This window comes from Bidens hawaiensis, unplaced genomic scaffold (genome assembly GCF_021521415.1).
Source record: "Bidens hawaiensis isolate Kalapana, Puna unplaced genomic scaffold, B.hawaiensis_p1.1 tig00020921_1, whole genome shotgun sequence".
Classification (NCBI taxonomy): domain Eukaryota; kingdom Viridiplantae; phylum Streptophyta; class Magnoliopsida; order Asterales; family Asteraceae; genus Bidens; species Bidens hawaiensis.
Window position 1 is genome coordinate 280,197 of NW_027493231.1, and position 12,441 is coordinate 292,637.

General features: G+C 34.9%; 1 protein-coding gene and 1 pseudogene across 1 annotated transcript; both read right to left on the reverse strand.

Annotated features, from left to right (window-relative positions):
- Positions 1–1,230: 1,230 nt before the first annotated feature.
- Positions 1,231–5,528, reverse strand: LOC143562256 (glutamate receptor 3.4-like). The gene is made up of 6 exons (XM_077050117.1): positions 4,463–5,528; positions 2,853–4,195; positions 2,401–2,678; positions 2,260–2,291; positions 1,780–2,189; positions 1,231–1,673 (listed from the first exon to the last, which is right to left on the reverse strand). Exons 1-6 carry the CDS (start codon positions 4,761–4,763, stop codon positions 1,239–1,241), a joined length of 2,799 nt encoding a protein of 932 aa, XP_076906232.1. The 5' UTR covers positions 4,764–5,528; the 3' UTR covers positions 1,231–1,238.
- A 1,204-nt stretch (positions 5,529–6,732) lies between these two features.
- On the reverse strand, positions 6,733–8,295 carry LOC143562244 (berberine bridge enzyme-like 21 pseudogene; annotated as a pseudogene).
- Between the last annotated feature and the right edge of the window lie 4,146 nt (positions 8,296–12,441).

Sequence of the window (12,441 nt, forward strand, 5' to 3'; positions counted from 1 at the left end):
AGTTTTTTTTTCTGGTTTCGGGTAGGGTCAGGTTGGGTTTTGACCGGGTAAAGGTTGAACCGGTTTCGACAGGTCCGGGTCAGGTAGAGGTAGGGAGAAACCCAATACCAGGTCGTACACACGGGTTAAATACATGTAGAAATGATTCCGGGTCAGATACATCGGGTCGGGTCTGGAACCGAGTATTTTGTAGACCTCTAATGCTTACAAGTTACAAGATTAGTGTAAAGTGAAAAGTGATTCATGGGATAACATGTATATTTGTTCCTTTGGTTCAACGAGGTTGAAGAGAGGTGATCAATAACCGAATTATTAAATGAAACTAAATCGAAAACCGATGAACTGAAGTGATAATTAATCGAAAACTGAATTAACCGAACTGAACTATTCATATTTTTCATGTATTTTTAGTTTTTATACCTTCATTTCACGTATTTCATGTTTTATACTTATATTTCGTGTATTAATATCTTCATAATATGTATTTATACCTCCACTTCATGTATTATACCTCTATAAGTTTGGTTTTGGTTGTTAAGGAAATTAACCAAACTCGAACCAAATTAACCGAAAACCGATTAGTTAATGAAATCGATTAATTGATGACTTTAGTTTTGGTTAGGCTAATAACCAGACCGTACACACCTCTAACAAGGTGAATAATTTAACGGAATATTTATTTTTTCAGTTTAACAAATAAATATTCTCTTACAACATACAATTTTCTTTAAACAATACTTTTGACTAGATCGTGTTCGGGCTTCTTTTCCAGCATTTAGTCTTCAACGAGCTTTGTTTGATCAATTCGACCTAGGGCTTTTTTTTTATATATAAGCTTGTTTGGTACCTTCTAGTTGAAATGTGTGTGAATGTTTGATTGACAGGACATTTACACAAAATTTGTAAATTCATCACAACTATATTCAAAAGGTACTTGTTAATTGTTAGGTATTAAATAGTATAGGGGGTTATGTGTCATTGTTAGGAAGTAGGAGGGTATAGATGTAAATACTCATTGTAACCGAGTTGTTAAATATACGAACAATTGATTTGAGATAATATCTCCTTCTTCTGTGTTCTTCTTCTTATACAATTCTTTAGCTCGATTACCCGTTGTATCGTAACATTAATTAACTTAAGCCATCTTATGATAACTTCCTACAAAATTTCAATGCAAATCAGAAGTTGAATTATAGCCAATCAAAATGTACAAGGTTTACATGAACTCTTTATAGATATTAGGTTTCAGGGCCCCTGTTAACTTGACGTATGTTTCGCCTAATCTTCTGTTTGATCATCACTTCCTCTTTCTTATCGTAGAAATCAATCATATCTTTTAAACTTATGGCCCCAAAAAGCCATGCGTTGCTGCGTGTTGATGAGTCGGATTCCACAACCTCACGAGCTGCTTCTTCATCTGGATTGTATCTACGGTATGCACGCAGTATCTTACAAAAGAAAATGCATAGAGAAATGAAGCAAATAATCCCACATACTAGGAATAAGCCCCAGAAGTTGTTTAGAGTGAGACTTTTTCCTTCGAGTATTCTAGCTTGAGAACACAAAGTCGTCGAGAGCCATTTGTCGTGGATTCGTTGCAGGTCTCCGTTTTCAGACAGTTGGAGGATTGCCGTTGATAAATCAACCGCTAAAGGAGAGTCTCTGGGGAATGCCTGCAATCAAATTTGAATGTCAAAGCCACAAAATTTTGAGTTTATATATGAGTTTCGTACGAATTCTTGAAACATTTTGAATGAAGGATCAGAAAGGGTAACTTACAAAACCCCAACCACTTTTTGTAAACTCTCGACCAACAATCCTGAATTCGCACTTGCTATAACGCATGAAGAGCTCGACGTAAGGAAGTTCATCGACAATGGCAGCCACGCCACCTCCTTCTGGACCTATATGAAGCGCGTTTAAGTACTCCACCTCATCTCTCAAAGGTATGATCCTAGACTCCGGGATATTGAGTTCTTGGATCAAATAATTATGAGAAAAAGTTCCCTCTTGGACTCCAATCGGGTCGGTACTTGAGATCAAGCTATCTATACCTTCGATGCTTGAAGTAAGTTGTTGGACTGTGAGGATTGATGTCAAGCTGGCTGTGTAGCTTGAAGTAATAATCAACACTACAAACAACCATAAGATCAATACGAATCGTCCCAGCATGCTCACAATCTTCTCTCCTGCATTGGTATATATCACAAATCAATGTTTTCGTCTTTAAGACTTTCGTGTTTCAATCTAGTTTCTTACTGTGTGAAAAGAACATCGTCGAGAAGCTAAACCTGAAATTTGAAGCAAAACCATCCATATATATTAAAAATTTTGATACAAAAAACATCATTTAATAAACTAATAATAGTTTAAATGCATGAAACTAGATGTACTACTAACCATAACACTGTAACGATTTGTCGCAACGGTGGTCCACGAAATTCTTCATTCAAGCGATGCTCAAGAAACCAAATAACGAATCCAACAAAAAGAAAGAATCCACCACAGACCAACCATAATTCAACGGTGAAAGGCCTGAGAAATGCCCATGATTTGGGTTTGGATTTGTTAAGAGGAACGACTATGACAAGCCCAGACTCCAGATAAGGCTGTGTAAAATCAACTACCTTTGTTCGGTTTGTAATGATAGTAATATCTCCTACTGCTGCATCATATTTCTGAGAATAGAGGCAAAGCAAGATGATAAAAGAATTGGAATTATGAAGGATAAAACAATATGATAATATTCTCTGTGTATTGAATAGTTGAAAACTTATGATAAAGATAAAAATGTCAATAGTTATCCTTTTACTGCTATACATAGAAATAGGAAATATCAATCAAGTACTTACATGTTCAGCGACAGCTCTCACAAGATCGCTATAGCTCGGATTCCTTTGTCCATCCCCGTATAAAATGTATTCCGGAGTGACCGGATACGGAAGTAAATTCACAGCAGCTTCAAAGACATCAATGCAATATCCTCTTACCCCTTTTTGAGACTTGTCTTTTGTCACAACTTCTTTATAGCTATAGCCATAAGGCACAGCAACTCTAAAAGCCTTTCCGTTATTAGGAAAAACCCACCCCCTTGGCCTTTTACTCATTCCACCGGGCCAAATCACGCTATACAGCCGTTGATCACCAGTAAAATTGCCTGAATGCTTTGCATATAATGATACAGGAGCAGTAATTGAAAGACCAGAATGGTTTGACCAGTATCCAACTGTCCTTAAACCGGTTCCACCTATGTTCACGATATCATAAGCCGGATTTATCAACTTCTTGTCTTGATCAAACCTCACATCACCGGTCAAACCCACAAATGTTGTGGCCAGGACTGTTTTAAGAAGTTGCCTCCCTTCGTTAAAAGTTCTAAGAGCCGAAAACTGAAGCCCACTTCCATTACTTATGTATTGGAGTTTAGAATTGTTAGAAAATGTGATACTTCCTCCGGATTTCAAGTACTCGTCAAGAGCATGTGCAAGTAACCATACAGAATCATAAGCATAAAGAGCATATAAATTAAAACTACTTGTTTTTTTCTCTTTAATATTCTTCCATTTGGTTGTAAAAGATTTCTTGATATCAGAATTAGAAGTATATTGGCGCAACGAGATAACCCCTTGTATGGTATTCATCATCTTAGGATCTAACACTTCAGATGAATCTAAAACCGCCAAAAGCCAATCAGTAGTAATCCAAACATAACCACTTGTCACCATCCCAAGCTTATATGCCACAGTGAAAATCTCAAGACCTGAGTCAGGGCTTACATGAACGACATAAACCCGAGACTCCAACATGTTGACTTGAATTAGTACTTCAGTAATGTCACTTTGAGACGCGCCCGGCTTAATCGGAGCTTTGTACGAAATCCTGGCTCGTTTCTTTGCAAGGGCCTCACCCAAGGCCAAAATCCCATTTCTGCCATATTCGTCGTCAACGAATATGGCAACAACCTCTTTCCACTCGAAGTTTAAAATGAAGTTGGATATGGCAGCCATTTGGTAGTAGTCATTTTGTGTTGTGCGGACAAAGTAAGGATGCCGATGACCTGAAAGTGTGGGGTCGGTTGCACCGAATGAAAGAAGTGGTACGTGAAGTTCATTTGCGATATGGGATATTAAGTGCGCTATAACGGATGATTCAGGACCTATCATAGCTACCACACCTTTCTCCATCAACTGCAATGCTACATCATTAAGGAAACAATAAATCAATTAAGGGCTCAATATAGTTCAACAATTTGCTACATCAATAGCCGAGTTTAAATATATAGTTATTATTATTTGATTCATCATTAGTCATTATTATATCTCTGGTTGAAATATCACGATAGTTATTGACGTTTTATCATTACACTTTCTTATTGTAATTTTTATTAGTACATTATTGCACTTTGTTGCAACTCTTTCGCATATGAAGGTATTGGTCCTTAAAAAGGTACCTAAGAAAGTACCTTCAATGGTGCCAAGAAATCCACTGCAATTCGTATCATACCACATAAGGTTCAATCGAGTTTCTTGAAGAATAGTTGGACTAGAGTTAACATCCTCAATGGCAGCTGCAATAGCAGGCTTCGCAGAGCGCCCAATAACCGAATTCACTGAAAATAATGCACCAACATTGACAACACTAGGCCTTCTTGTAGAAGATGGTGGTGGAGCTATGGTTCTACTAGTTTTACCTTTGATTGCCAATGGCATCACCACCATCAGCCACATGCCAAACACCAAGAAAACCGGCTTGCTTATTCTCATTATGACACGTCAATCTCTATACTAAAGCTTAAATCTGCTTGCATTAAATGAAGAGAGAAAAAACACATGATCATATAAGTTATGGAAATTGGAAATAGCCAAATCAAAAAGAAATTTGAAAGCAGTTTCTTAGTGCGATTTCTGTCGCAAACAAACTTTTGGGTCTTATTAATTTAGGACCAAAACTGTGGTCACAAAACCTTTATGGTCATTTACGACAGGGTCCTCTTGCAATCAAGCCGGTCAGACTCAAACAATAAACCATCTAATTATTAAAACTTCAAGTTACAAAATTAATTCCCCACAGTATTTCATACAACCCATTTTATTAAAAATCATCAATGTTAATATATCATTATTCGGTAACACAAAATCACAAGAACAACAATGGATGCAAAACAACTTACTATGCTAGTGATTCACAATCACATGGTGATTACCAAGAGCCCCAATCAGGCATCAGCAGCTGGTTAACCGTAATAACATACCGCCAGCCCACAGCAAGCACCGTCCCGTCCTACTTCCAAGAAAACTAGATTAAGAGAAGCACAATACTGAAAGCTGATACTGTGTGCTTTAACAAATGTGGTTTGAAAGTAATGGCAGTGATATATCTTTGTGTTTTTTAACGAACCACGAGACCATCGGATATATTTAACTACTAATTATTAGCCTAACCTCGAGATTAACAACTGTTGAATGTATGTGAAAGTAAGAATCCAATGGTGCAACTTGGTAGTAAGATATAGCCACATGGCAAACCAGGAAGAAGATGAGGGAATATTAACATTGGTTATTCAAACACGTGAGGCATGAAGTTAGAGAACCCAAATAAACTATAAAGAATTCATGAGAAAACGATGCATAAACTTCCTAGATAATAATAGTTATTCAAACACGCTAAGCACGAAATTGGGGAGCCCAATTAAATATAAAATAATGATGGGAAACAATGTCAGGCTGCTATGGATATTACAGTAATTAAAAAATAGGTTCGCAGTAACACGGTTATATATTATTAATCAACTATTTATATACGAGTTAAAATTAATAGTAAAACTACATTAATAGAAACGTAAGCTTTTAAATACGGGAGAACAAACTATTAACTAAAACAAAAACAATGAATATGTTGGCGTATGTAAAGTTTTAGAATAAATATATTAGTTGGTGTTTAGATGATTGATGATGTTTATTCATATGGATACACTGTATCCTCATGTGGTGGTAGCGATTAGTTTATAAGGCTCGTACGTTGTTGTGGATGGGCCTTTAAGCATCAAGTTAAAGTGTCACGTCATTGCTATCTAGACAGTGAGGCTTTAACCCACACGCCACTTTAACATCGCATTGTGCTTTAAAGCCCCTTTAGCACGTTAGACCCCACCATTTTCTTGTTAAAGCATTTGGGCCCACCATTTTCTCCTTTGCCGCCTTGTTAATGTGTTGAAGCCCCACCTTTTACCTCTCGGGCCTTAACGCCCTAGCGCGGTGTGCATATGTTAAAGCCATGCCACATAAGCTTTTGCCGCCCCTTTAAAGCCCCACAACGAATGGTCTAAAGGTTGTTGAGCATTGGTTATGTTGTCATATGTTTTTCTTATCTTTCGTTCATATATAAAACTTGGGAAATATTAATAAATTAGAATGCTGCCAATTTACATGTATCAAACGCTTCCGTCACAAAGTACGTTTCCTGGTTAGGATAAAAGTTCAACATAAATTAATATATTATATTAATGATGCATAAGAACGAGATTTATGATATTTTGAAAGAACCTGCTGATAGCAACTTCCTATTAGAAGTTAAATATAATACCTTATAACTTTATTACAATTAACACAAGCATCGCGTTTTATCCATGTAGTTATAACTTTATTAAAATCAAAACAACATCACGTTTTATTCATACACTTAAAACAAGTGCACATAACGTACATAATATAGTTGGCATTCAACTAAATTCTACTAATCTTTTGGAAGTGTAGGGATGCTTTGTTTGGACCTGAAGAAATTGTCTGGATCAACTATCGTCTTCACCTTCACCAATCTTTTAAAGTTCCCCTTGAAACATTTCTCACCATAAACCTTACCGGAGTTGTAACCACTCGCACCGTTTGATCCCACCATCACTCCTATGTCCAAATCTCTATAATTCCAATACACAACTCTTGGATTCTTGGACACATACTTAGTCATGAACTTATACAAAACCCTAATCTTATTCAAGTACATCTTCTCCAGTTTTGGATTATTTTCATCCCAACTTATCCAGTACTGGATCTTGAACAAGTTTCCAGCACGGTGAGGACACGGAGTTGCATCCGCTGGAATCTCTTTCATTATCCCACCATAAGGGTTTATAAAAACACAACATTTGCCTAATTCAACCAACTTGCTGAATATAGACTCCCACCCGGATTTAGATATTAGCCTTTGCACATAATCTGCTTTCCGGAGCATGTATTTTGCAGTGTCCGAGTGGCGGTCAAGGAGCACCTTAGCCGGTGAAGTGTAATCCATGTTACCCCAGTAAAGTGCAGCTTCAACCCAGCTTACTTCCACACAATCTTCTTTGGTTAAACCTAATTCCGGGAGGTCTTTGTTCATTATTGTTAGTAATCTTTTGGAATCACCCAAGAAATGTGCTAAAAATGTAGCTTGGATTATTATCTCGTTGTTAACCGTCTCCGGTGTTAATATAATTCTTATCAACAAATCTTTGTCGGTTGCATGAGCAACCGACTGCCATTTATAAACAAGGTTAATAGTGTTTTCCGTGGCAGTTTTTGTAACGCAGAAAACACTATTAACCTCAGGTACTAGAACTAATTTCAAGGTGTAGGATAAAACTACGCAGAAACTGGCGCCTCCGCCGCCACAAATAGCCGAAAACATGTCCTCACCCATGGATTTGCGGTCCAAAATACGACCGTTAGCATCAACAACACTAGCGTCGATTACATGATCAACTGATAACCCGTATTTTCTAATCCTGGTGCCATACCCGCCACCACTGACGTGTCCACCAATACCAACTGTTAGACACACGCCTGCTGGGAACCCATGCACCTTACTCTTTTCCCAAATTTGATAATAGAGTTCACCCAAGTGAGCTCCGGTTTCATCAACCGCGGTTTCTGTCACCATATCAACGCTCACGTTGTGTAAATTATACATGTCGAGTAAGATGAAGTTTTTTTCATGTGACACGTATGACATTCCGTCGTAATCATGTCCGCCACTGCGAATCAACATCTGGACGCCGAGTTTCTTGGCGCAAATGACGGCTGCTTGGACGTGGGATTCTTTAGTTGGGGTGATGATGAGGATGGGTTTGGGCGTGGAGGCGGTGTTGAAACGGCGGTTTCTGATGTGAGATTGGAGGACAGTGGTGTAGGAGGTGGTGTTGATGCTAGAGCTGTAAACAATGGAGGAAATATTCGGGTCGGGTTGTGGTGAGTGTGATACTTGTTGGTAGCATTGGATGAAGGTTTCATAAATTGCATGAGAATTAAGGTTTGAAGCCATGATATTTATTTGTTGGATATTTTCACATGCATATATATCATGCTAGCAAAATAGCAAATGCTTATTTATAGTGGTGAATATGTACATGTTTTTTTCCTTTTCGAATTACCTATATATCTACTTATAAATAAAATAATAATAATAATAATAATAATAATAATAATAATAATAAATAATAATAATAATAATAATAATAATAATAATTTAGGTAGTTTTGGTAAAATATGAGGTTCCTTAGCATTATTGGACGTTTGATTTGGATAGTTTGGATTGTGTGGGTTAGAGGTGTGCAAAATATCAAAATTCGTAAATTCGATAATCGAATCATCATCCGTAATATAAAAGATAATAAAAACCTATCTGAATTACGTATTTGTGTTTTCGGATGAATTTGGGCCGGTGGTTCGATTTCATCCAAAACCGATATGGATTGAATTCAGTTTACTTAGATTCTTTCGAATTTAGGTCGGTTCGGATTTTGGATATAGAAAAAAAGTCAAATCCAAACAAACAGTATATCCGATATCTAAACCAATGAATAAGTATATCCTATATCCAAACCAATGAATACTCCTAGTTTATAATGCGGAAGCCCTTAAAAATATAACAAAATGATTCGTCTCTAGCGCGCGACATGATACCGTCATGTGGAGCAATAGGAGACTTGCGAAAAAGGCTATGCTTTTTTTTATCTTATATAATAATAAAACAAATAATAATATGTTAATATATATTGATTTTTCATAGATTTGATGTTATACATATCTCAGAAAAGGCCAAATATAATAGATTCGATATTTTTATTTCTTTACTAAGGGGTAGATCATTTGCGATATATATAAACCCCCTGAGATGTCATTCATTTTTTAAAGTATAAAAGTAAATCTATTTTCAAGTGACTCTATATGCCTAATTCCACGTACATATAAACTAATAAAAGATTGTTAATAGTGACCATAGTTGTTTTTCTATCAAAAAGGAAATTATTTATTATAATAAGTAGTTTATAAAATGTTTATCATGTGTTTTCTTTTTCTTATTTTTGTTAACCTATTACTATTTTAACTAATTTACCTTATGATTTTGTAACAAAAAGTACCAAATGATTCAACAAAGCTTCGACGATCCAATATTTAACGACTTGATTTTGCTCGCGAAAATTGGTAATCTTATTCATTGAGCTCAAACACTTTAAATAACAATACAAGCAACGAAAGAAGTAACAAGCTACTAGAACATAGTATAAGAGAACGATATCATGTATCCGAGCGTGCTTTTCCTAACCCCCAGAGTACGTATTATTTTTCATATCCTCAAACATAAGATTGGTAAATGAATAAATACAAGACAATTAAGTGGCCTATATTAGGAAAGGTATAAAAGGAAATAATAAGCATTACGGAATTGCAATAATAGGGTCAACCAATTTCCTTCTTTATCTAAGTTGGAGCATTAAGGTCATTGTCGAGTATAGGTTTAACTCTCGTGATCCCAAAGCCTTTGTGAATAAGTCGGCTACTTGCAGTTTTGTGTCGATGTTCACGGGTTCTCTTTCCTTTGACTCAACCCACTCTCTAGCGAAGAAGCAATCCATATTCATATCTTTTATGTTTTCGTGAAACATCGGGTTGTTAGAAATATGTTTTACCTTCTTGCCCAATGAGACATCTTTAAGGTGGAATCTATGTGTAATTTAAATCGAAGTGATGATAATGAAACTGAACTTAACGGGTTCTATTAGCACAACTACCAATCCAATTATACATGAACAAATTAATATCTAGTTATGACAAACACATTATAACGATTGAATACTTCTAATCTAACGAACGTATAATTATATCATATAGTTTAACGTTAAATCACAAGTTGAATAATTTCTAATATAAATCTTTCTCCCGGGGTTGATCACCGAGTGTTTAGCCCATCATACTACAATCATACTACAACCTTAAACTCGATTAGTCTTCTTGATCTCCGTGCACAACAGCCATAAAGGCGGCCGCTGCCTTTCGCCCCACACGCGGCCGTCCAAAACTTCCTTTCAGTGATTTGCCTTTCATTTAAATCCCTCACATGGGCTACATGGTCCTGTATCTTGTGGGCTATATTAATTACTTTTAGGTCCATTCATTAATTTGAGCCCATGTGAGCACACTGAATTATTCCTGATAGCCCACTCCATAACAAGTTTTAAGATCAACTCTATGGCATGCACATTACCTCTACATATTTAAAATAAATAAACTATATTACTTCATTTGGAAAATTAAAACCTTTAAACTCATAAATCTGAATAGATACTTCTTATATTACGTACGACATATTATCATTCTTAAATTACGTACTACATAATATATATCATTCTTAAGTTTCGTACTACATATATAATAATGAAGTTTACGGCATAGACCAAAGCACTAGACATGCATTTGAACAAAAAGAATTGCATTTAATCCAGTGTCATCAACTTATCATAAGCCCTAATATGTTTTGGAAAAATAAGAACAAAAATTAAATACATCATGTTCTATTCAAGGGTCATGTTATTATGCAAAGGAGAATAAAAATAACAATGATGAGAAGCCATAATTAATTGATATATGTCAAATAGGAACCAAAGGAAAAATGGTATAAAAGTAATATTAAACATTTTCTCTCTCTACATGCAAGTCACATGTTAATTCTATCATCATTATTAAACGTCTATAACTTTTTCATATAATATTTTTTTTAAAAATAAAATTCACCATAATAACAAGCGTTTTTTTACCTTTAATATGAGTATAATTTTGTTATATAAGAATAACAAATAATTTACGTCATTGTGTCTTTTTGCTTACCATTGTGTCTTTTTTCGTCATTGTGTTTTTCTGTTTATTATTGTGTTATTTCGCCATTATGTCTTTCAACTGATCATTGTGTTTTTTTTTAAATACTAATAACACCGTTGTGTAATAATAATATGTAAATGTAATGAAAAATACCAACAAATTATCGAATACTAAACACAATGATGAATACATATTACCCATTAACCTGAAATGTAAAACACAATAATGGATACATATAACACAATGACCTGAAACGTAAGACACAGTGGTAAAATACAAATAACACAATGACCTGAAACGTAAGACACAATGGTAAAATACATATAACACAATGACCTGAAACGTAAAACACAATGATAAATACATATAACACAATGGTAAATACATATAACACAATGACCTTAAACGTAAGACACAATGGTAAATACATATAACACAATGACCTTAAGCGTAAGACACAATGGTAAATACATAACCTTAAACGTAAGACACAATGGTACATACATATAACACAATGACCTTAAACGAAAAACACAATGGAATCTACATATTACACAATGACTTGAACGTAATACACAATCAACATAAAGCAAATGTTGAGCACAAAGACAAAGTGACAAACGAAAGACACAATAACGTAATCTTTGTTTTAATTTTTATCTCTAATATGAGTATCAATTAAAAAACATAATGACCAAAACATATAACACAATGCATAGAAAAACCCAATTAAAAAACACAATGGACAACCAAATAACACAATACAAAAAAACCCACCAACTTTTTTTTATTTTTATATAACAATATGATATTCATATTAAAGATAAAAAAATGCTCGTTATTATGGTAAAAAAAATTTCTAAAAGAAACGTCATATGAAAACATTATAGACTTTTTAAAATGATTGAGAAATTGACATGTGCCTTGCAGTGGAGAGAGAGAGTCATCATAAGTGGGTTATTACCTTCATGTCCTTGATCATCAATTTTTATTTTTAAATTAATCTCCACCATCCAAATCTAAAATTAATGTATTAGAATCATTCTCACATTTCTCGTTTTTGTTGTCCTTTGTATTTTAACTTTACTCTTCTATTTAAACCCCATGAATATTGGAATTTGATAATAAACCCCTCACCAAAAAATTAAAATAAAATAAAAAATTGGCCAATTCAAATTTAGTGCATTCATTTCGTGTAATTTTTTTTTGTCACGTGATAATATGATCTCATCATTACACTAATCAAACCCAAAGGGAAAAACAAATAGTTCCAAGGTCTTATATTTCTTGATGATGAGATAGGCGTTTGTTT

Coding starts and splice junctions, on each gene's coding strand:
- LOC143562256 (XM_077050117.1), bottom strand. CDS start 4,763: ATGAGAATAAGCAAGCCGGTTTTCTTGGTGTTTGGCATGTGGCTGATG. Junction 2,679..2,852: donor TGAGAGCTGTCGCTGAACAT/GTAAGTACTTGA, acceptor CTCTATTCTCAG/AAATATGATGCAGCAGTAGG. Junction 1,674..1,779: donor CAAAAAGTGGTTGGGGTTTT/GTAAGTTACCCT, acceptor ATTTGATTGCAG/GCATTCCCCAGAGACTCTCC.